This window comes from Hippocampus bargibanti, linkage group LG12 (assembly GCF_051943395.1).
Source record: "Hippocampus bargibanti isolate YZ-2025 linkage group LG12, ASM5194339v1, whole genome shotgun sequence".
Classification (NCBI taxonomy): Eukaryota; Metazoa; Chordata; class Actinopteri; order Syngnathiformes; family Syngnathidae; genus Hippocampus; species Hippocampus bargibanti.
In genome coordinates, this window is record NC_142745.1 from 6,028,012 (window position 1) to 6,053,536 (window position 25,525).

Genomic DNA, 25,525 nt, shown 5'->3' on the forward strand with positions numbered 1-25,525 from the left:
TGTTTCATGTAGTACACCCAAACGAACAATCCCACAAATTGAACAGATCCGCTAGATTCAACTTCCTGTATCTCCTTTGAGAGCCGATAAAAGTATATGTACATCAATGGGCTTTTTGTGGTTTACAGCAAACAAGCATCTCTGCAGGTTTTCTAAGCAAAGTCCTTAGAGGAAATTGAATTTATTCACAGCGTACCTTCAGATGGGCAACACACTGACATTCTAAATATAAAAGAATATTTTTACATGTCTTGGAGTTTTAATATGTTGAATAGTTTTTGACCTTTGACACACGACCTGGGGTTTTGTTATTCTGTTGTTTTTCAGAGCAAGGACATTGGCATCCAAATGCATGAGGAGCTGGTGAAGGTGACCAATGAACTTTATACGGTAAGTACAACATTGAGCTTGACTACAATTATTTTTATGAGCTTTATTATTGAACTGTATCGCGCACCTTGCCTCGTGTTCTTTCATTCTTTTCCTTTCTAGTTTTCTCAACTTTTAATTGTTACTTCTCATATCAGTTAACATAAATGTGAATGCGCTGAATCTTCATGTTGCAGACTAAATCTTTTTTAAAAAGTGTATTAATTGCACCATTTTGATGATAATAATGTAAAAAAATTGCAGATCCGATAAAGCGGTGCAGTATTTTATTGCCTCATATGTGCTCCTTTAGATTCATGATTCTCATGTGTGGATTAATACCCGAAGGGGTTATTTTGTCATATAGCACATCATTTTGTTTTTATCTGCAAACTGCAGCCACATTGGGAGCTTGCGGGCGAAAAATGGATTACGCAAAGTGCATCTTTTTTTTTTTCCTTTGACAATGCACTTTTATTTTCGCCCTCCCTGCTGCTTTGTTTCCTCACATGCTACATCATCTTTTCTCAGTACTGTTCGATTTATCAAATTTGGCGTGTTGGTATTTTCTAAATGAGCCTTTTCGGCAAACAACTTTCTCGCCATTATCATGACGACTTAAAGGACAACCGACGTCTCCCGACAAGTTGCGTCCATAATTTGTAAAATTGCTTCAAATGACTTCTACTGAGCGTATTTTAACAAGATTCCACCGCATATAGCTATATTTTACATTTCAAGACTCACGCTGAACATTCAAGAAGTCTTGTTTTTCAGTTGGTGACGAGTCCGTACGTGATGTCAGTAAAGGACCGCCTCCTGACCGTAAAAGACGCATTGTAGCGTCCTTCCATCACGTCCATGTATTATCCTGTACTGTTTTGTTTGAAAACCTTGTGTTGCACCCAAAAGCTGCCAGAAGAGGGAGTCCAAGCTCCATGCAAGGAATGTATCAGCCTGTGGAAACGGGCTGATTCATTCCTCACAGGAGGTGGTTTCCATTTTTTTTGCCTCTTTTGTGGGACGCTACATTGCAGTCCGGATGCCTCAAAATGGCACAGGAGGACTTCTTTAATCGATTGCAAACATGTATGCTTTCCTCTTCAGAACTATTTGAATCATATTCATAACTGGATGTGTAACAAGAAAGCATATTCTCCGAATCTGAAGCCATTGTTTGGATTCTCCAGCAATGCAAGACGTCTTGGCGTGACATCACGAACAGGGGGTGGGGCTTTATGAAAATGCCCAATCCGCAGTTCGATTTTTTTTGCAGCTTTTGGACACTTTAAGTCATTTTTATTGGTGTTTTGCATTTGAATAAAAATATCAGACTGCGTGTTTTGGGCATTTTAGATGCTATAAAACGTTTTTCTGATGTCAGTTAAACAACAAAAAAGTGACGTCGGTTGCCCTTTAAACTTAATGCCGTTCTTTTATTCAAGCAACAGCCCAGTGCTGAGAACTAGACTTGCTTGTAACATCATACATGACAGCAGTCGCGAATTTGGAGACATAATTGCAAATGTCATGACCTCAGGTACATTCAACTTCTGTGCTTCCGTTGTATTTAATAGGAAAGCATTTTTGAAGGAGTTGAACTCATTTTTTCCGCCCCTCGCCCAACTTGTTAGTGTTTTTCTTTCCCTCACAAATAGCCAAATCAATAGCCACTTAGTAAAAACACGTAGTGATTTTTCTTCTAATGGTTTTCATTGACAGCCAAGAAAACTGTGAAATCCCCGCCTCCTGGGCCAGACATGGATGGCCGTGAGCGAATAACATATTTCCACTCTGCCAAACCATAAACTGAGGAAAGAGCAAAAAAAGCCTGAAAATCCACCGTTGATATTTTCAAGCAACATGGCTCAGGAAGATGTAATGATTCTCTGTTTCGGTTTCTGTTAATTTCCGGTTCTACAGAGGTCATATCCCGAGCGAGATCAATAAAGCTGATCTCATCTTCGTGACGGACCACCAGCTGTCTGTTGGCTGTGCCCTTGTTTGTCTTATTAATAGCGACACGGATTTAGAAACCCTCAGGTGGAGACTTCTCTTTCCTTCATTGCCTCGGTTTGTCATTCACGCTTTTGTTGACTTTTTCCTGTCATCCGCGGCAGGATTTTCCCCACATTTTAAGAGTTATGTCATAAAATCCAACAGTATTTGGGGCTTAATGGGCACTACATTACTTACGCTAATGAAGTACATGTCTTAATTAGCGCTGTAGGTGAGCTAGAGGCCACCCCTAGACTAAAGGCCAGTCAATCATAGGGTTCAACACAACACCCCTTCCCTCTAAAATTCACACCTCTGTACAATTGAGAACCCTCACGGTCAAAAACACGGGAAAGACAACAGGCCCATTATCATTCATGTTAGCTAATGTTAGCTTTAATGTTAGGCTATTTTTCTCATTCACTGCCATTCCCGAATTTATTCGGGAATTAAAAATGTGACGTGTAGGACCATTCCCGACTTTTTTGGGGTTTTGGGTTTTCTTGCTTGGGTGCCAATAAAGCGCTGGCCATGGCCTCTGGCAGTGTTTTTTTTCCTTTCCACAAGGGGGCAGCTTTTTCCTTATTTCCATGTTAGTGCTTTGTTCCAGCTTCAGCTGTTATTAAAGCGCTATATGAATCAATGACTGCATTGCATTTTATTTTGGACAGCTGCCCTCATTTCAAGCTCATATAACTCCAGACCCATATAATTTAGGAATTAACTCTTATTTTCTGATGAAAGATGAGAGTCTAAGTTTTCTTAAGATGCATTGAATGTTTATGTTGTCCTAAAACTCTGTATTATGTGGGTCCTGGAATTAGAGTGACAATGACCCTGGCACTAGAGTGGACATATTTTTGCATGTATGGCAGTGAATGTGTTAAAAACACATAGCTCATAAAATTGTGGGGGTTTTAGAGCGGCAGAACATTGATGTTTCAGTTAATTTCAATGTGAATAATAATACAAACCAGACATTAATCAGATAGTAACCAAAATAAAATCACATTAGCCAACCTCTGTATTCATTTTACATGCTTGCATGTCATTGTATCCTTCTGAATTGATTTTTTTTTTTTTTTTGCCTTTATTATTCTCCCAAATATTTACCTTCCAGTTGTTTTGTCACTCTGTTGTTCCTAACTCCCTACAACCCGCCGCCCCAGAACCTTCCTGGGGCGTGGTGGTCTTTCATGTTGTGGCATACAATGACGGTCCTAAATAGAGCTTCTTCAAAGGCAACATTAGAAAATATTATCTCAGGGGTTTAACTCAAAGGCAGTGCTTGAGATGAAAGTTCTTCTTGTGTCACTGTTTATGTTGACTGTTCAACATCCTGGGATCTTAAAAAAAAAAGAAAGATGAAAACAAATCTAATTGCTTTCAGGTCGTTAAAAGACACCACTCACTCACATCTGGGTGACACTTTACAAGACTTACAAAGAAGCATATGGTTACATTCAACAGGAACACATGGGACTTTTTTTCCAGGCCTTCCGCCATGACAAACCTGAGGTCATCTTGTAATATTAAAATTGTAGTAGGGAGGATGATTAGAGAGAGACAGGAAAAAAAAGACTATTCTTCAAGCACATTGAGGAGGGGGAGGCGAGGATGGCTCGGCTTCCGGTGTTCTGTTGTGAAATTCCACGTGTGCTGACATTGCTTTGAATGATCCACCAGGCCACCGTGAAAGAGCGAAGCAGCCTTTGGAAAGAACTGAAGAATGTGCAAGAGAACATCTCTCATAAAATGTACCTTAAAGGACAACCGACGTCTCCGGACAAGTTGTGTCCATAATTTGTAAAATGGCTTCAAATGACTTCGACTGAGCGTATTTTAATAAGACTCCATATTTTACGTTTTAAGACTCGCTCTGAATATTCAGGAAGTCTTGTTTTTGAGTTGGTGACGAGTCCGTACGTGACGTCATGAAAGGACCGCCCCCTGACCGAAAAAAAAACACACATTGTAGCAGTCCTTCAATCACGTCAATGTATTTTGCTGTACATGTTTGGTCTGAGAACTGTGTTGCACCCAAAAGCCGCCAGAAGAGGGCATCCAAGCCCCATATAAGGAATTAATCAGAATCAGAATCATCTTTATTGCCAAGTATGTAGAACACACAAGGAATTTGTTTCCGGTAGAACACGCTGCACTAGTATCGTTGTCAAAAAAACTGCTAAGTGGCATTATACAGTTCCATTTTGGCTACTGTTGAAAACTTATCAGCCTGTGGAAGCGGAGGTGGCCACAGGAGGTCGCCATTTTGTGCCCTTTATGGTGATCGTTTCTCCCCAATGTTGCCTCAAAATGGCATGGAATAAATTCTTTAATCGATTGCAAACATGTATGCTTTCCTCTTCAGAACTATTTGGATCATATTCATAACTGGATGTGTAACAAGAAAACATATTCTCCGAATCTGAAACCATTGTTTTGATTCTCCAGCAATGCAAGACTCTCGTGACTTCACGAACTGGGGGCGGGACTTTCTGAAAATGCCCAATTCGCAGCTCAATTTTTTGCAGATATTGGAAACTTTAAGTTATTTTTATTGGTGTTTTGCATTTGACTAAAAATATCATACTGCATGTTTTGGGTATTTTAGATGCTATAAAACGTTTTTCTGATGTCAGTTAAAAAACAAAAAAGTGACGTTGGTTGCCCTTTAAGTAACAACTGGCACATTTTATGACTTTTCAGCATCCCCCCCCAAAACCTGGCAATTAAATCTGTCCAATGAGATCACAATATTAGCAGGCTGTAAATGGCAGCCACGGTTTGAACTTTGGAATATCCTCCACAGGTGATGAAGACGTATCACATGTACCACACGGAGAGCATCAGTGCAGAGAGCAAGCTGAAAGATGCGGAGAAACAGGAGGAAAAGCAGTTCAGCAAGTCGGGGGATCTCAACGTGAACCTCCTGCGGCATGAAGACCGCCAGTCCAGACGCAGCTCCGTTAGGAAGATCGAGAAGATGAAAGAGAAGGTGGGTATTTATTGGAGAGCTCCATCCTATCATGTATCGAGAACACGGTTAAAAGAGTTTAGCTATTTATGCCGAGTGTCTTCATATGAATAATAATAAATAATCAAAGTAAAACAGAGTATGAAATATGTTCAAATGGAGTATATAATTAACAATGATATAATTATATATAATTAACAATAACGTGGCAAGGAACAACATTAAAGGACAACCGACGTCTCCGGACAAGTTGTGTCCATAATTTGTAAAATGGCTTCAAATGACTTCTGCTGGCCGTATTTTAATAAGATTCCACCGCATATAGCTATATTTTACGTTTTAAGAATCGCGCTGAGTATTCAGGAAGTCTTGTTTTTGAGTTGGTGACGAGTCCGTACGTGACGTCACTAAAGGAACGCCCCCTGACCGGAAAAAAAGACACATTGTAGCAGTCCTTCCATCACGTCAATGTATTTTGCTGAATTGTTTGGTCTGAAAACCTTGTGTTGCGCCCAAAAGCCGCCAGAGGCGGGTGTCCAAGCTCCATATAAGGAATTTATCAGCCTGTGGAAACGGAGGTGGCCACAGGAGGTCGCCATTTTATGTCTCTTTTCTGGTGATCGTTTCTCCCCAATGTTGCCTCAAAATGGCATGGAATAAATTATTTCATTGATTCCAAACATGTATGCTTTCCTCTTCAGAACTATTTGAATCATATTCATAACTGGAGGTGTATATATATATATGTATATGTGTGTGTGTGTGTGTGTGTGTGTGTGTGTGTGTGTGTGTGTGTGTGTGTGTGTGTGTGTGTGTGTGTGTGTGTGTGTGTGTGTGTGTGTGTGTGTGTGTGTGTGTGTGTGTATATATATGTATATATATGTGTATATATATATATATATATATATATGTATATATATATATATATGTGTGTATATATGTATATATGTATGTATATATGTATATATGTATGTATATATGTGTGTATATATATATGTATATATGTGTATATATATATATATATACACACAGTATACTGTAATAGTGTGGCAGCAATGAGTGAACGCTGGCGCAATTGGCTGCCGCTGCTCACCCGCACAAAAATATCCAGTGACTGTAAAATGTCCTTGAGAGTTTTGAAAGGCGCTTAGAAATTAAATGTATCAAAATGGCATGGAATAAATTCTTTAATCGATTGCAAACATGTATGCTTTCCTCTTCAGAACTATTTGGATCATATTCATAACTGGATGTGTAACAAGAAAACATATTCTCCGAATCTGAAACCATTGTTTTGATTCTCCAGCAATGCAAGACTCTCGTGACTTCACGAACTGGGGGCGGGACTTTCTGAAAATGCCCAATTCGCAGCTCAATTTTTTGCAGATATTGGAAACTTTAAGTTATTTTTATTGGTGTTTTGCATTTGACTAAAAATATCATACTGCATGTTTTGGGTATTTTAGATGCTATAAAACGTTTTTCTGATGTCAGTTAAAAAACAAAAAAGTGACGTTGGTTGCCCTTTAAGTAACAACTGGCACATTTTATGACTTTTCAGCATCCCCCCCCAAAACCTGGCAATTAAATCTGTCCAATGAGATCACAATATTAGCAGGCTGTAAATGGCAGCCACGGTTTGAACTTTGGAATATCCTCCACAGGTGATGAAGACGTATCACATGTACCACACGGAGAGCATCAGTGCAGAGAGCAAGCTGAAAGATGCGGAGAAACAGGAGGAAAAGCAGTTCAGCAAGTCGGGGGATCTCAACGTGAACCTCCTGCGGCATGAAGACCGCCAGTCCAGACGCAGCTCCGTTAGGAAGATCGAGAAGATGAAAGAGAAGGTGGGTATTTATTGGAGAGCTCCATCCTATCATGTATCGAGAACACGGTTAAAAGAGTTTAGCTATTTATGCCGAGTGTCTTCATATGAATAATAATAAATAATCAAAGTAAAACAGAGTATGAAATAGGTTCAAATGGAGTATATAATTAACAATGATATAATTATATATAATTAACAATAACGTGGCAAGGAACAACATTAAAGGACAACCGACGTCTCCGGACAAGTTGTGTCCATAATTTGTAAAATGGCTTCAAATGACTTCTGCTGGCCGTATTTTAATAAGATTCCACCGCATATAGCTATATTTTACGTTTTAAGAATCGCGCTGAGTATTCAGGAAGTCTTGTTTTTGAGTTGGTGACGAGTCCGTACGTGACGTCACTAAAGGAACGCCCCCTGACCGGAAAAAAAGACACATTGTAGCAGTCCTTCCATCACGTCAATGTATTTTGCTGAATTGTTTGGTCTGAAAACCTTGTGTTGCGCCCAAAAGCCGCCAGAGGCGGGTGTCCAAGCTCCATATAAGGAATTTATCAGCCTGTGGAAACGGAGGTGGCCACAGGAGGTCGCCATTTTATGCCTGTTTTCTGGTGATCGTTTCTCCCCAATGTTGCCTCAAAATGGCATGGAATAAATTATTTCATTGATTGCAAACATGTATGCTTTCCTCTTCAGAACTATTTGAATCATATTCATAACTGGAGGTGTATATATATATATATATATATATATATATATATATATATATATATATATGTATATGTATATGTATATATATATATATATATATGTATATATATATATATATATGTGTATATATGTATATATATATATATATGTGTATATATGTATATATATATATATGTGTGTATATATATATATATATATATATATATATATATATATATATATATATATATATATATATATATATATATATATATACACACACACACAGTATACTGTAATAGTGTGGCAGCAATGAGTGAACGCTGGCGCAATTGGCTGCCACTGCTCACCTGCACAAAAATATCCAGTGACTGTAAAGTGTCCTTGAGAGTTTTGAAAGGCGCTTAGAAATTAAATGTATTATTATTAAGTTTGTGCAGTCAAAAACCCGCTGAGGAGACTGCGTAACTTTAGGCTAAAAGCATTTGACTGCGGCAGAGCTCAATAACTTTCAACAGTTTTTGGAATTTCCTCATGCAAATGAAATTCCCTTCATATCAGGTGCAGGAAATCAAAAGGCTCAGAGGATGACAGCGTTTCCGATTTATATGTGAATGGAGCCTGCTTGGGAATTGAGGCCTCTTTTATAACGCCGCACCGCAGTGAACATTCCTCCCCACTCGTCCCGCGTTTCAAAGCTATTGATGTTGTCTCTGCCTCACACTTTGAGGTGGAAATAGCCTCCCTACTTACGTGATACCGCTGAAATTTGCATCCCGCAGGCTTTAGGCATCATAGAGCAAAAAAAGTGCACGCGGTCTGAAAAGAAGCTATTCTGTTCAGTCAGTGCAAAAAAAAAAAACAGTTGAATGGTTCCATGCAACTACATTTTGCTTGTAAAAAAAAAAGTCAAGTGCACTCAACAGCCATTTCATTAGGTACACCGCCATTTCCATATGCCCTCATTTGGGTTGCGGGTAACTTGGAACCTCGTCTGGCTGACTTTGCATAAGCAGCTAGGGTACACACGCTGGTCACTCGCCAATCTCTGGTCACACATGGACAAATGACCATTCTCCCTCACAATTTAGGGTCTTGAATTAGCCCAACGGGCAAATATAAAATAGGAAAGGAAGCTAGATGACTTGGAGAAAACTTATGCAAGCAAAAGGAGAGTACGTCAATCCCAGATACATCAAAATGACCGGAATAAATTCTTTAATCGATTGCAAACATGTATGCTTTCCTCTTCAGAACTATTTGAATCATATTTATAACTGGATGAGTAGCAAGAAAGCATCTTTCCCAAATCTGAAGCCATTGTTTTGATTCTCGAGCAAGGCAAGACGTCTTGGCGTGACACCACGAATAAGGGGGCGGGACTTTCTGAAACTGGCCACTTCCGGTTTCAAATTGAAGTACTTTTTAGACACTTTAAGTCATTTTTATTGGTGTTTTGCATTTGACTAAAAATATCATACTGCGTGTTATGGGCATTTTAGATGCTATAAAACGTTTTTCTGATGTCAGTTAGGAAACAAAAAAGTGATGTCAGTTGGCCTTTAATATTATTGTCGTTCCTCCATCATGATCGGATCGTTCTCCATATTTCCTCATCATGTTCCACAGTCATGTAGCTCAACATTATACCCGGTATTTGTCGAGGCATAAATTGTACTATGACTCTTGTATAATGTTGGCTCTCATCAGATGCATTTGGCCTGCTGAGCGCACCGGCTGATAAAGTCTCAGCCTTTTTTTGTCAGCATTGTGAAGTCTCCAGAGTGCTGAGAAACACATTGATGACTAAACACAAGTCTGCCCGCGCCGCTTAACACATGACTAATGTAGATGCGGCTTCCCTGGAGTGTTTCCAAATTTGCCGCTACCATCTCTGCCTCTTGGAGGGTCCCAGGACTACAGCTGCCTCACACGCACACACATTTACACGCACGCACACACACACACACGCACACACACACATCTTCTTGATTTAACCACTGATGTGTTTTTCTCCCCCTTCCCTTCTGTTCTCTCCTCTATAGAGGCAAGCCAAGTACTCGGAAAATAAACTGAAGTGCACCAAAGCTCGCAACGACTATTTGTTGAACCTGGCAGCGACAAACGCGGTGGTGGCCAAATATTACATCCACGATGTCGCCGATATGATCGATGTAAGTACGCAACACGCGGTTGTTTACGTGGCGAGATCAAAGTGTGACGATTGCAGTGTGTCGCACACTTAAACTTGATGGCCACGTTGCATTTTTTTTCTTGTCTTCGCAATTGGTGTTCCATACCAAATTTTAATTCATGCAATTGTATCATCGAATGCATTCACTCTACGTTACGGGTGTCAAAGTCAAGGCCCGCTAGCCCACATCCGCCCCGCAAAAGCAAAATCAAGCATGTCAAGTGTCATGATTCTTGCTAAAGTCTGAACCAAAATTTTAAATTGTCATATGTAAACCACAATAACAGTCATTATTCTTGACCTCCGATTTGAAAATTAGTTATTCATTCATTTATTGCAGGGGTGTGAAAGTCATTTTTTGCCGCGGGCCACATTGTAGTTATGGTTTCCTCTCGAGGGCCGTTATGAATTTGGGGAACCCATTAGAATGTTTAAATCCCTTCAAATATTACATATAGAGCACACAGCAAATTAATGAATAACTCGTTTTCAAATCTGAAGTCAAGAACAATGACTTTTATTGTGGTTGACATCCAAAAATATGACATTTTGGCTCAGATTTTAGCAATCATCATGGAATTTAACAAGTTTGATTTGCTTTCGCGGGCCGAAAAAAATGATGTGGCGGGCCGGATTTGGCCCGCGGGCCTTGACTTTGACACCTGTGATTTATTGTGTGTTCTGTATGTACTATGTCGAGGAGATGAAACATTTAAATGATTTGCCCAAATTCATTGAGAGGATACCGTACCTACTATGTGACCTGCGACGAAAAATGAGTTTGACATCCCTGCTCTGCGTCATTGGTTTATGCATAATCCACCCCAGCCTTTCCTAATTTTAGTCTACCAAATGTCAACACGGTTGAGGTTATCGATGCGCTCTCATAAACAAGCCGCGGTAGACTGATTCCATTGGATTTCCTTTAGTCTGTATGGTTGAAATCAGTGGATGTGACTAATCTTCTCTTCGAATATTGTAGTCACAGTGTCATATTGAGAATAGGCATTGATCTGTTCTTTGAGGGAAAGGATGGTTACACCTCCGAGTGGTCACCACAGCACGGCGCTTACTTTCTTAATGTATCAGTGCTTCTCAACCTTTATACTGTGGACCTGAGTAGTCATCTATTTATGTATTTCTTTTCATTCAATATATACGTTTTTTTTGTTTGTAAATGGGAGGTGAGGGTTGTTATGAAAATGACAGTGTATTTTCCGCACTGTAAGGCGCACCTAAAAGATGGCTTTTTTTTTTTTTTTTTTTCAAAAGCCGACCAATGCCACCTATAATCCAGTGCACTTTATATTTGGAAACGTTTTTAAAATATGTCATTCCTTGAACATGGCCCTTACAATACTTATATTATACTTATAGTCTGGCAGTAGCGGACCGTGGATTTCATCGCTAGGCCTTCAGTAGTGCTATGTATGAATCAATCCGGACTGTAAGGAGTATGGTGTGATTTACGACAAGTCCAGTATCGGGTACCATTAGCCAGGAAATAATTGACCAACCTTTCTTAATAATGTCCATTTTTCCGTAAAGTCTGTCTTGAAAATGGCTTTAACAGGAAATCTCCAACCAAATCCATTTCTTCTCCTTCTCCAGCCATTATGAATTGATAAATCAGCACACTAATATATTTGCTTATGCAGCTTGCTACCGATACAGTCTGCTAGCGCTGTCCAGTGTGCTCATCATTAGTGGCTTGTTATCAGAGCAGTTTTTGCAAACTATGATTGGCTAATGACTAGCCAATCATAGTTTGCAAAAACTCTGATGTTGACTCGCGCCTTCAAGGTTGGTTGGTTGGTACCTCTTTTGGGTTGCCAACTCGAAATCTTATTGGTTAAAGCAACAGTTTGATCAACACTTATTTTATGCTCCAGGGCCTGCAGAACTGATTGTGAAAGCTTCCAGGTAGATTTTTGATCTTGTAACAAATCATGCCTGAAATGTGATTGGTTAAATATTGAAATACAAAAACACACATCGGGATGCAGCGCAACAGCGGAAAAGTAATGAAAGGAAGGTAAAAGACAATTTGGAATTATTTAATCAGAATTCATGGACAAAATATAATTAAGATCAGTCAGTGATTCAGATATTTTTAGGCCAGCAGAGAAGGCTTTGCAGGCCTTGACGGTAGTCCAAAAAATACGATATTACAATTTCTTTGGAGGATTTATTTATTCTATTAGTGCGTTTCAATGGCCGTCAGTTATTTTTGCTATTTGCGAACCATTTCATCATTATTTGTATTTAATCATTACATGATATCACACGTCTTCCTGAAGAAAGATGACTATTTTCTAGATGCCAATGAAAAAATATGTCATGGTGCTATTCCAAATTTGAAAGACTTGCCACCCTGTTCGTTGCAATTGATTCTTCTTGTATTTCTTCGTGATTTAATGTTGTGACTGGTGTTTCCCCCCCGAGGACGCCATATGGCACTACATCAAGAGCGGTCTGGAGTCAGACACCATGTCATTAAATTCGTCTGCATGCAGTGATGCGTAGCGAGAAATGTATTTCATATCTGTCATTTGCTCTTTATGATAGATAAATGTTAAGCGGTTATATGGAGATACTGATTTGTGGCTATTCCAGTCTTTTGGTCTTGTTCTGCTCGGTTGGATCAATTGTCTGGACACTGAACGGCATCCCAAATCCTTCCTGAGCTGCGTGGAATCGGGATTGTAAAGACGTCGGGTTTGACGGCCAATTGCAGGGCACAGGAAGAAAAGGGTTTGACTCCTCAGCACACATCAAAAGCTAACGTTTGCTCAGCAAGGAGTCCGTTCTGTCACTCTGTCACTCTGCATCAGCATCAGTAATGATCCTTAAAGGACAACCGAAGTCTCCAGACAAGTTGTGTCCATAATTTGTAAAATGGCTTCAAATGACTTCTACTGAGCGTATTTTAATAAGATTGCGTATTTTACGTTTTAAGACTCGCTCTGAATATTCAGGAAGTCTTGTTTTTGAGTTGGTGACGAGTCCGTACGTGACGTCACGAAAGGACCGCCCCCTGACCGAAAAAAGACACATTGTAGCAGTCCTTCCATCACGTCAATGTATTTTGCTGTACATGTTTGGTCTGAGGACCGTGTTGCACCCAAAAGCCGCCAGAAGAGAGCAACCAAGCTCCATATAAGGAATTTATCAGCCTGTGGAAGCGGAGGTGGCCACTGGAGGTCTGCATTTAGTGCCTCTTTTTTTGGGTGAGAGATTTTCCCCCAATGTTGCCTCAAAATGGCACCTATAATATTTTAATCGATTGCAAACATGTATGCTTTCCTCTTCAGAACTATTTGATTCATTCATAACTGCATTACTGGATAATTGCATTTGATTAGCGATTCGCATACATGTCAAACGCCCAAAGTTCCATATCAGGCTCCCTACAAAATATCATTTTCATGTTCTGACATTAGAACAAAGGAGCATTAGCGCAGAGCGCCAATGCGTATATGGAACTGTCACAGCCTGGAATTGAAGCGGATTTACGTGGAGCAGGAGATGTGAAACAATTTCTTTTCATCAATGGATGCTACAGCTTAGTGTTTGCTTTCAACATTTAGCTCGTAGTAGACGTGCACTTTTCACCATGATGTCTCTGATACACTGGTGAAAAGGATGTTTTGATCCTCTCCTCTTTCATCTAGAACAGCTTCATACAACAACGTGGGTGCAGAAAGTGCTTAAGATTGAAGACTGTCTTTGTGTTGTCATATTATTATTTTTTATTCTTTTAACTTCAAGATGGCGCCGCGAGAGTGGCTGCATTTACATCAGCTCCTGTACTTTGTTTTTCTACTTCTTCTTTTCCTTCCCTCTGCCTTTCATCACTTTGCTGCTGTGAAATATACATTTCTACAGTTTGAGACTAATAAAGGTTTATGTAATCTAATAAAGTTTGCTTTATTTTTTTTTTCCTGAAAATGTGTCATTTCTTCACAGTGCTGCGACCTGGGATACCATGCTAGCTTAGCGCGGACTTTTAGGACCTACTTGTCGGCAGAGTACAACCTGGAGACGTCTCGCCACGAGGGACTCGATGTCATTGAGAACGCGGTGGACAACTTGGACTCTCGCAGCGATAAGCACAAGCTCATGGATATGCATAACCAGGTGTTCTGCCCTCCTATGCGCTTCGAGTACCTGCCACACATGGGGGATGAGGTAAGATGATCATTGTCTCCTCAATTCAAGTGACAATGACAAAATAAACCCTGGCACTGGGGTGGTCATATTTTTCCACGTCTGGCAATAAATGAGTTAAAAATAAAAATGGTAGCTTAATAAGCTACTTTATAAGCTTCTAATAAATATTTCTAAGCAGAGTCCCTCTTTCTATGCAAGCCAATGGCAAAATGCACCGGGCTACTTCCTGTTTGCTTGATTAGTGTGTTTTAAACATGGACACATTTGCGCCTTACTTCCATCCATGCTTATGCTTTTTCTTCTTCTTAGGTATGCCAGGTGAGCGCCCAGCAACCCGTCCAGACCGAGCTGTTGATGCGCTACCACCAACTACAGTCTCGCTTGGCTACGCTAAAGATTGAGAATGAGGAGGTGAGGATTTACGGTGAAGGGGGGGGGGGGGGGGGCTTTGTGTGCGCCCACCAGCTCCACGCTGATAGAGAAAGGTCTGTCGGCTGTTCCCCGGAGCCACGGCGTAGGGCCACATCACCATCTGTCCTCGTTGCAATTACTCTCTGTTGACCCACCCACTACCCCCACCCGCCGCCATTTTATTTCGTGCCTTGTCACTGTGCCAGAGTTGTTTTGTGTATGAAAGTATGTCATGTTGATGAAGAGAGGGCTTTCTCATCAAAGAGCGGCAGACACAAATGTGCAAATGGAGTTGATAATAAGCCGTGTTCCTGTGCCAATTGCCGCTGCCTCTCCCCCCCCTGCTGCGTCCTTCGTTATATGCAATAACGGATGGGCTTTGCCATTACGCAGAATGAGCTTTATCAACCTATGTTCTGTTGAAAAATACGGATGCATCCGCACTCAAGCGTTTTAAACCGTTTCCTCCTTTTATTCCGATGTGTCTTGCTTGTCGTTCCTCTCCAATGCAAATGGTATTTTATCTCCCACTAGAAAATAAGGTTGCTTATTATTCCGTCAGTGCTTGATTTTTTTTTCCCCTCCTCCTCAAAAGCTAAATAGGCGTTGCATGAATTGACATCTGCTTTCTCATTTCGGTGCAGGTGAGAAAGACCTTGGACGCTACCATGCAAACTCTGCAAGACATGCTGACAGTGGAAGATTTTGATGTGTCTGACGCATTCCAACATAGCCGCTCCACTGAATCCATCAAGTCCCTCGCCTCCGAGTCTTACATGAGCAAGATGAATGTCGCAAAAAGGAGAGCTAACCAACAGGAGACTGAAATGTTCTACCTCTCGGTGAGTTTGTCTAATTCTTGTATTAACATCGGATTTCAACGAAATTACTCCCGGTTATCGAATAATTTCAGTGAGCTGGATTAGAGGCGCCGCTTTCATTGTCATCTTAATGTTTCTCTGTAGAAATTCAAGGAGTACCTGAATGGCAGCAATCTCATCATTAAGCTGCAGGCCAAGCATGACTTACTCAAACAGACCCTTGGCGAAGGTAAGAATCCTCACCTTGCGTCACCCTCTTGTAAACGTGACCTTCTTAGGCTTTCAAATCGCTGCCTTCGGGGTTGGAGCAGATGCAGGTTTTATCTAGTAATGGACTGTGGGGAATTAGATTTGAAAAAGAGAATGAAAGCAGCAGGAAAGAACACAGAACTGATGTTTTTTTAGCCATTTATTTGATGAAAACTATTGTGGCGTACTCTTCCATTCTATTTATGTATATTTTGGTTTGGGTTCATTCACTGCCAGACATGTGCAAAAATGTGTCCACTCCAGTGCCAGGGTTTTTGTCGTTTTCACTCGAATTCCAGGACCTACAGAATATTGAGTTTTGGGATTACATAAACATTCAATACAGCGTTAGAAACCTTAGACTCTCTTGTTTCATCAGAAAAAAAGTTAAATCGTAAATTAGATGGGTCTGGAGTTATATGAGCTTGAAATGAGGGCAGCTGTCCAAAATACAATGCAATACATACATATTGGTTTATATAGCTGGAACAAACGGCTAACATAGACACAAGGGGAAAAGCTGCCCCCATGTGTAAGGGTAAAACATTGCCAGAGGTCTGGCCAGCACTTTATCAGCACCCAAGCATGAAAAAAACCCAAACAGTTCGTGAATGGCGTTCTACGTTATATTTTCGATTCCCGAATAAATTCGTGAATGGCAGTTAATGAGTTAATGGACTATATTATGCTCGCTGCAACCTTGGGTTCTTTGCCAGAATGGTTATTACCCCAAGGATTAGTTGCCAAAAGCAGTACATTGCGATTGTTTTAGTACTTAAATAGGTCCCGTTTTGAACTAAATTGAACTTTGGTGGTTGCTGAAAGTCTGCCTTTTCTTGCTGGTTAAGCCCACAAAGGCTTTATAAAGAGAGACAAAGAAATTGGTTGTTTTTACCCCTCCTATTCCCATGGGTGCCCTTCTCACCTCAGCCGTGAACATTTTACGCCTAATCGATCACAAGGTCCATCTTCATCTCTGCAGCTGCTCCTGCATCAAGATCTTTCCTAATAGACCGACGCACGAGACAGCTGGGGATACATGTACTTACGTATTCTGTCCTGATACATTCCGTCCTTTTGCCTTTTGAGCTATTCTGCAAATAACCCACCCTCACGTATTACAGCAGTTCTGATCCATCATTGGGTAAATTTGTTTACCTCAGTGGCGGAGCAGCAAAGAACACATGATCGCGGCATATGGCATTTCCAGGTACCGCATGTGTTTAATTATTCAAGTTCTCAATTAGGACTGTGCTGCGCTCATTAGCTCGCCGCTTCTTGTCCAAACTATCACATCTGTGGGGGCTGCGTCCATGCATGTCACGGGGCACGAGACGAAACGGTGTGCCGCAGGGGCCGAATAAAAACATCATGTCGTGCACGGACGGATTCTAGTCAGTACTGAAAAAGTCCGCTTTGTTTTTATTGTATTGTACATTTTTATTTGTGCCCTCAGTGGAGCCATTTTAATCTTTAATGAGATACAATACAAAATTTGCCTTTCCAAAATAATGCCATTCAATTGTGATTTATGCCGTCAGAGACATGCCCTTTACATACATACAGTGATGCATTGAAGTACAAGCCGAGGTGGACCGTCAGGGCCTGCAAGGCCTTCTGTGCTGGCCTAAAAATATCTGAATCACAGACTAATGTGAATTATATTTTGTCCATGAATTCTTATTAAATAATTCCAAATTGTCTTTCAGCTTCCTACCGTTACTTTTACCCTTTTGTGCTGTTTTGAGAAGTCTGTTTTTGTACAGTAAAGTCTCATTATATCGATAGTACTGCTTATTACGATACTATTTCTATGAACTCAAGGAGAAAATTACATACCCGCAGGATAGGATATATCAATAGTCCGGTTATATCGATATTTTTTCGACTCCCGAGAATATCAATATAACGAGACTTTACTGTATTTAAGCATGTAACCAAGCACATTTAAGCCATCATTTGTTACCAGAGTCAGAAATCTACCTGGATGCCTTCACAATCAGGACATTCGGCAGAATGTGAACAATTCTTTGAAAAAGAGGCTCTGAGCTCTTTCACGACACTTACTGGTAAAATATATTCTAAAACTAAACATCAAACAAAGAGAATATGGAGGCCAAAGGTCCCAAAAAATATTCACATCATCAATTTTTATTCGCGTTTATTGTGACTGTGTTGTACTGAGTTTTGATATTCACACAATAGGATGGTTATTTTTTGTATAAAGGAACGACTCTTACAGCATGTTGTTTATTTGTTAAAGTGAAATATGTTGCCCAAAAGAAATAGCAGATGTAAATGCAAAAAGTGAATGCAGAGAAGCAGATACAGTATAAGAATAAATATAATGCCTTTTGAACCGTTTAACATAAACTATTTCCCTTTCACATTTACGGGTCCATTCTGAAATAATGTCCTTCCATTATGATTTTTTTTACCTGGTTTTACACTTTTAGTTTAAAAAAAATGTTTGTTTTTTTTGTTGCATAATTCCACATAATTGCGCGCATAATCTATACGCATATGGTCGTGTTTTAATGATCCATTTTTAAAACACCAGTGGCTTTTAGTGTTTTAATGAGTTTTTCTCCATGTTTGTAAATGTCAGTGCACATCATGAATATTGCAATGAAGCTCCGTGGATTGAATCAATGACCGGTTGAGAATCAAAAATATTATATCCCATCAGATTGTGTAGGTGAACTGAGGGCATATGCATCTTTTTAAAAGAGTCATCTGAGGTTCGAAGTGTCTCAATATGCCATTGGTCAACCAGGAATAAACACAATAATAATCAATCAGTCTAATGATGTCTGGTGAACTGGCTGTTTGGCCCCATGTGTCACAATGATGAATAGAAAAGTGGCTTAGCTCTTGCTGTGATTATCCATTGTGGCTCGTAAAGAGAAAATGTTGAAGTGCTTCGGTACTATTGTTGCTTTTCTTCCAACAGACACACGCTCGGTACAATAGTGCCTGTTAGGTTGTAGGTGCAAATAAATTGTGGTCTTTAGTGTCTTTTTTCCCTTTTTTTTTTAATAAGGCATTTATCCAGTATTTATGTTTGTCTCAAAGCAGAATGTTATTGTGATCTAGTAATTTTTTTTTTTTTTGAACAGAGACACTCAGCATCAAATATAAAGATGTGTCTCCTTTTAGCGCTACATCAAAAGGTTCAATAAGGCAGCACAGTCATTGTTCAGTGTCGCCGCTGGTGGACCCCCCCGGCCCTCCGTCCATACCTTCTCCCATATTCTCCAGGTCCCCCCGAGGCGTTATCGTCTATTGCTCAATAGCATTGTCCAACCAATGACGCTTTTGGTGCTTCATTTGTCCTTCCCAGGCTGGACACTGTGGTCTGTTTAATCTATTCACTTCCACCACTAATATAAAACATTTCCCTTTCTGTGTTTTTTCCTCAGGGGAAAGAGCTGAATGTGGAACCACAAGGTAAATTCAGATTAGTTTTGAAAACATCTGTTTATTTCATCCATCCCAGAGTTTTAGAGGTGCTGATGCCAAAGTGAAAAAAAAAGGAAATAGTATATTGACTTTTTTTAATAGCCTTTAAAAGACAACCGACATCAGTTTTTTTGTTTCCAAGCTGACATCAGAAAAACGTTTTATAGCATCTAAAATACCCAAAACACGCAATATGATAAATTTATTCAAAAGCAAAACACCAATAAAAATGACTGAAAGTGTCCAAAATCTGCAAAAAATTGAGCTGCGAATTGGGTATTTTCAGAAAGTCCCGCCCCAATCCGTGATGTCACGCCAAGACGTCTTGCATTGCAAAACAATGGCTTCAGATTCGGAGAATATGCTTTCTTGTTACACATCCAGTTATGAATATAATTCAAATAGTTCTGAAGAGGAAAGCATACATGTTTGCAATCGATTAAAGAATTTATTCCGTGCCATTTTGAGGCAACATTGGGGGGGAAATGTCTCACCCAAAAAAAGGCAGAAAATGGCGTCCAAGCTCCTCTGAGGAATTAATCAGCCCGTTTCCACAGGCTGATAAATTCCTTCCTTGGAGCTTGGTCGCCCTCTTCTGGCGGCTTTTTGGTGCAACACGAGGTTTTCAGACCAAACAAGTACAGCAAAATACATTGACGTGATGGAAGGACTGCTACAATGTGTCTTTTTTTCGGTCAGGAGCGTTCCTTCAGTGACGTCACGTACGGACTCGTCACCAACTCAAAAACAAGACTTCCTGAATATTCAGAGCGAGTCTTAAAATATAAAATATATAGCTAGATGCGGTAGAATCTGTAAAATACGCTCAGTAGAAGTCATTTGAAGCAATTTTACAAATTATGGACACAACTTGTCCTGAGACGTCGGTTGTCCTTTAAATGTTTTCTTCAATCACGTGACAAATTATTAGGTACAGTTGCACCATCAAAGCCTAATCAAAACGTTCTGCTCAGCAGTACATTTAGAATTGTGATTTGCTGTCGTGTGTAGCCACACTCCATTATCCTATGAGGGTTTTTTTTTTTCAGATTTTTCTCCTCATGTGATTCATTATGGTTCAATTTTCTACCAGAACATTCGAAAAAATGCGATACAATACATCGCACATCAAATCCTCTCCCACAAACTGCACCATTAAAAAATGTCCATTACATTGATATTGTCTCCATTTTAAAATCAGTTTTAGATTTATTTTCTTCAGAAAGAGATTGTTGTTTTTTTCCTGATGAAGAGAGAGAAACTCTTTCATGTTGCTGACACTTTCAGCTGTCACTCCAGCCTTCGTCAAAGCTGTCGTCACTTGCTAGTGTGACCGGTCAAAAAAAAGGCTAAGGCTCAGGAAACCTTCAAAGTAAAGTCCTTCATCTCACTTGAGTGCAAAGCTGTCAGGAGCTAAATATTATGTTATTAAATATTCAATTAGTCACTTTATTTTCCGGGGTGTAAGGTGCAAAAGCCTTGATTTTCTTCAAATAATGACCATGCTCCTTATATGCAGGGGCACCTTATATGTGAAATAATATAGAGTCACAACAGGTCTCGCCACTATTGTCAGCAGCCCCCGACTCCATTTTTGCCCTCGTAGAGGAAGTAGTGCATACCCCCTGCCTCTACTGTACCGCCTTATAATGTGGTGTGCCTTATATTTGGAAAAGCTTTCTATATTTATCTATACTTGGAAAACCTTGCTATATTTATATATTATATTTGGAAAAACCTTTCTATATTCATATATTATATTTGGCAAACGTTTCATTCATTCAAGGTTTGCCTTGTAGTTCAGTACGCCTTATACAGTCAAACGTCGGTTTTCGAACATCTCGGTTCTCATCCCATTCGGTTTTCAACCAAAAATGTCATATTTTTTATGCCCAACTGAAATTTGGTTCTCAACCAAACTGAGTGCATCTGAATGCATCACTCGACTACCCTGTGCTTCCTTATACGTCACTTCCTTAGATGTCACGTCTTCCTCATTGTCTCATTGTGACCGACGCATTAATATTGTTGTTTTTTTATTTTTGCGAAAATGCTGACATATTTGGTTAAGCTCTCCTGAATTGTAGGATTTTAAAGCAAGCAGAGGATGGTTTGAAAAGTTAGTGTGCACTGTGTTTGCCCAAAGACAGCTGGGATAGGTGCCAACACGCTATCACGCAAGATAGAGAGATTTTTATGTACAGATGTTAATGTTAATGTTAAATATTGTTGAAATTTAAAGTTTGTTTGATAGCATTTTACACATGACCTGCTCTATTATTAAGTTTTTATCCGGTTTATGCGATGAAAGAGTTAAAAAGTTGTTTTCTAGAGTTTGAACGGATTAAGATTTTTTACATTGTTTTTAATGGAAAGTGCTGTTTCAGTTTTTGAACAAATCGGTTTTCGAACAAGTTTCTGAAACGGATTATGGTCGAAAACCGAGGTATCACTTTATATGGGAAGAAAATGAAAATACACAATTCATTGGGGGTGCGCCTTATACTCCGGTGCGCCTTATACACCGGAAAATAAGGTACATACATTTTGTTTTTCTTCTTAAATGTAAACACTATAGGAACTGTATTTTTCATGCCACAATCGAAATAGTCCGTATTATTTTGGTCTTTCAAAATATTAAGGCGGTGATATTCCTTTTGTCCTTGGTTTTCCTAGGCCCCCCACCCTTCCCCCTAAACCTCAGAAAATGCGGAAGATAAGACCGCGCTCCATCTATAACCATAAGCTGTTTAACGGCAATTTGGAGACCTTCGTCAAGGTACCCCCATGTGGTTTGTAGCGTATGCCTGAGCAGTCCCTGTGCTTTCTGAACGGGGGAGGTGTCTCCAGCCTCTCATCTTCCTGCTCTTCCTCATTTTGGCCTTTTGTTCCCCAGTCATGACATAACCTTTACTTAACCTCCAATCAATCCTTTTCCTCTCTTCTGGGGGCCGGTCCAGTCGAAACGGCAGTCGGTTGTCTCTTTATTCACACATAATGTAATGTCTCTGACTCACAAATCCAGCCGCTTAATTGGGTGAAAGGAAGACATCTTGTTTTGTCCCTCACTGCACGTGTGGGTTTCCCTTGTTATTTCACTCCTTGTGCTTTTGGCCTCTTTTAACCTCGCGAGGAGTCCGTTTCCCGCGTTTCTTCTCTTAACTATTTGCTTCTTTGTCCCTTTCTCTGCTTTGCCCCACTGTGCCATGCTGCTTTTTTTTTCCTAGAGGGAGAAGGAATGCCCGTGCTCGCATCCAGGTACCTTTCTGAGAATAGGCACTCACTGGCCACCTCATTAGATTCACCTCCATTAGGCTGCATAATTTTATTTTAACTCATTCACTGCCATTCCCAAATTTATTCGGGAATTGAAAATATGACGTGGAGCACCGTTCCCGAATTTGTTCTGGTTTCTCTTGTGAAGGGGTGCCGATAAAGCTCTGGTCAGACCTCTGGCAATGTTTTTTCCCTCCCGGGAGGGAGCAGCATTTGCCTTTTGTACAACTGCCCCCTTTTCAAGTTCAGATAACTCCAGACCCATATAACTTATCAATTAACTCTTTTTTTCTGATGAAAGAAGAGAGTTTAAGGTTTCTTATGCTGCATTGAATGTTTACGTAGTCCTAAAACTTAATACTCTGTAGGTCCTGAATTTTGAGTGAAAATGACAAAAACCCTGGCATGGACACATGTCTGGCGGTGAATGAGTTAAACATTTAAAATACCTTGAAAATATTTTCAACTGACGACAGAACAAAAATGCACATTTTAATGAATGATAACAGCAATAAATACACCTATCAGCGATATGTTTTTTTTTTTTTTTCCGATTGGGCTGAGATTTAAAAATGCCAGAATTGTGTGTTTTTCAGGCTGTACCAAGACACCGTCTAGGTTTATCCAATTATAACACCAAACAACTGGCCATGGATGAGGAATATTTTGCTTTGTTTTTTTTTTTGTCATTTTAGGTGAATGTACCCCCCAAATTTGTCTCCACTGCTGTCCACCCACGTTTTCCGCTTTAAGCCTCAACGCTCAGCCATGGTTTAATTTTCATTATAAATTCTCTGCATTGTTTTATCAAGTACAGATATCTAAAAAAATAAATACAGCAACGATACGGACTTCGTTACTTTCCACCACAACAGACAGACAGATATATTTGTTCATATACAATACATACATACTGTACAATACATATTGATTTATATAGTATATGTACAGATAACATCTACACGTAAGATCTACATAGAATGTGCATACAGAACTGCAATGTATTGTAGGAATTTCTAATGTTGTGGCCAATGAGAATAGCAAACTCAATTGTAATTCCCAACCTGCTGTTGCTTCAGCTGGGTTAGATGGAGCAACTAACTGCTTTTTTTTGGTTTTTCAAATATAACTGTATTAAATAAAATAAAAAAAACAATCACCATCTATTTTCCTCTGATTTCAGGATTCAGGCCAACCAATTCCACTTGTGGTGGAGAGCTGTGTCAGATACATCAATCTCTACGGTAAGGCTCACATGAGGCTATATCTGCCTCCCAAGGTGAGAAAAAAAAACCTGAATGAAATACAAACTTTAACCTCTGGAGTATTTTTGTGAGCTATTGCACGGAGCAGTCTAGTGTTTGTAGCTTTGCAAATAGCTGCGGGCGCACAAACTTGACCTGCACACTGGGGATTTGACAAGCTTGTAACAAAGGATCCCCCACACACACACACACACACACACACACACACACACACACACACACACACACACACACACACTGTTGTCAAGCAACCTTCTTCAACCTCTTCATCCCCTGAGTCTTATAGCTCCACCCTGTCTACATTCACATCTGTCTTCAACTCAATGTTCCAGCCTGCGGGCCTATACCTTGGATCTGGTCCTAATGAAACTCCAGAAAACTGATTAGTAACCCTCTAACTGGAAGCACATGTTGCACCCTCACAGCGGGTGGGGGTCACCCTCCCGGAGGGGAGAAAAAAACCTGAACAAAACATCTATCTATGACTAGATTACATTGCCTGCATCACATTATCTGTTTATCTGCGATATATTCCTTTCAGGCCTGCAGCAGCAAGGCATCTTCCGAGTGCCTGGATCACAGGTGGAAGTGAACGATATAAAAAATTCATTTGAAAGAGGTGAGTCACGTCTTGTTATCATGTCGCCTTTGATTCTCTTGAAAGCCAAATACAGTGAGACCTCAACTTACAAACATCTTAACTTACAAACTTTTCGTCTTACAAACGTCAAATTTATGAAAATTAAACCTTATAATAAGCACTATTTTCATAATACACACCCACCACGGCTGGCGGAGTGATCTTTGTCGGAAGCACACGACCGAACAGCACCAACAGTCCTTATAGAAGGGGACTCTCCTTCCATAAGCCATCAACGACCATAAAAAAGGTAAATAAAACTTTATTTTACAGCACAGCTTATTTCTTTAATTACAGTCCTCATGTAATTCCCTTTGACCTTCGACCTCCAACGCCATTCCATCAAGCCATAAATGACCATCACAAATGTAAATAAAGTGACTTTATGATACAATGCAGTGTATTTCTTTCATTGCAATACAATACCACATTTATTATACATAGAATAAGGTATGTTGTGTGTAGTTTTAAGGCTTATTTAGTTGAAAAGTTAATTTTATGGAAACCCGGGAACGGATTATTCCCATTTTAATGGTTTCCTATGGGAATTTTTTTTTGAGATACACACTTTTCGCCTTACACACTCTGTCTGGGAACCAATTAAGTTCGTAAGTTGAGGTCTCACTGTAGTTCTGTTTCCCATCGAATGTCACCACTGAATGCTTATTTGTGATTATTCATCAGGAGAAGATCCCTTAATAGACGACCACAACGAACATGATATCAACTCAGTAGCAGGAGTGCTAAAGCTTTACTTCCGAGGCTTGGAGAACTCCCTTTTCCCAAAGGAGCGTTTCCTGGACTTCATCTCAACTATTAGTGAGTCACCAAACAGTTCCAGCCGTACCGGTGTGTGCGTGAGTGGGAGTCTCTGTGATTTTGTATATGTGTGTAAACAAAACAGCCAAAATGGAAAAAAAAAACATTTTCTAGATTGTCAGATGATGTGAAGATGAGAGTAGTCCACACACATGGAAGCAATCTGAACACCAGTGCTTCTGACGTAATACTTTGCAGAGAACCGGCAGAAAAAAAGACTAATAAATAGGCAGGATAGGCTTCAAGCCACAATGGTGCATCTCTTAAAAAGCATGATAAGTTAAAGGACAACCGACGCCTCCGGATAAGTTGTGTCCATAATTTGTAAAATCACTTCAAATGACTTC

General features: G+C 39.9%; 1 protein-coding gene across 3 annotated transcripts in view; it reads left to right on the forward strand.

Moving 5' to 3' along the window:
* The window catches only part of srgap3 (SLIT-ROBO Rho GTPase activating protein 3), a 68,651-nt gene that overhangs the window by 30,993 nt on the left and 12,133 nt on the right, over positions 1–25,525 (forward strand). The window contains exons 4-15 of one of the 3 annotated variants that reach the window (XM_089010540.1): positions 328–390; positions 5,180–5,365; positions 9,914–10,042; positions 14,032–14,253; positions 14,545–14,646; positions 15,291–15,488; positions 15,612–15,696; positions 19,139–19,166; positions 21,855–21,957; positions 23,638–23,698; positions 24,261–24,338; positions 25,044–25,178. In XM_089010540.1, coding sequence (XP_088866666.1) covers positions 328–390; positions 5,180–5,365; positions 9,914–10,042; positions 14,032–14,253; positions 14,545–14,646; positions 15,291–15,488; positions 15,612–15,696; positions 19,139–19,166; positions 21,855–21,957; positions 23,638–23,698; positions 24,261–24,338; positions 25,044–25,178 — 1,390 coding nt within the window. Of the gene's footprint in view, positions 1–327; positions 391–5,179; positions 5,366–7,011; positions 7,195–9,913; positions 10,043–14,031; positions 14,254–14,544; positions 14,647–15,290; positions 15,489–15,611; positions 15,697–19,138; positions 19,167–21,854; positions 21,958–22,405; positions 22,437–23,637; positions 23,699–24,260; positions 24,339–25,043; positions 25,179–25,525 lie in introns of those variants that run through there. The other 2 variants (XM_089010538.1, XM_089010539.1) reach the window with 2 other exon arrangements.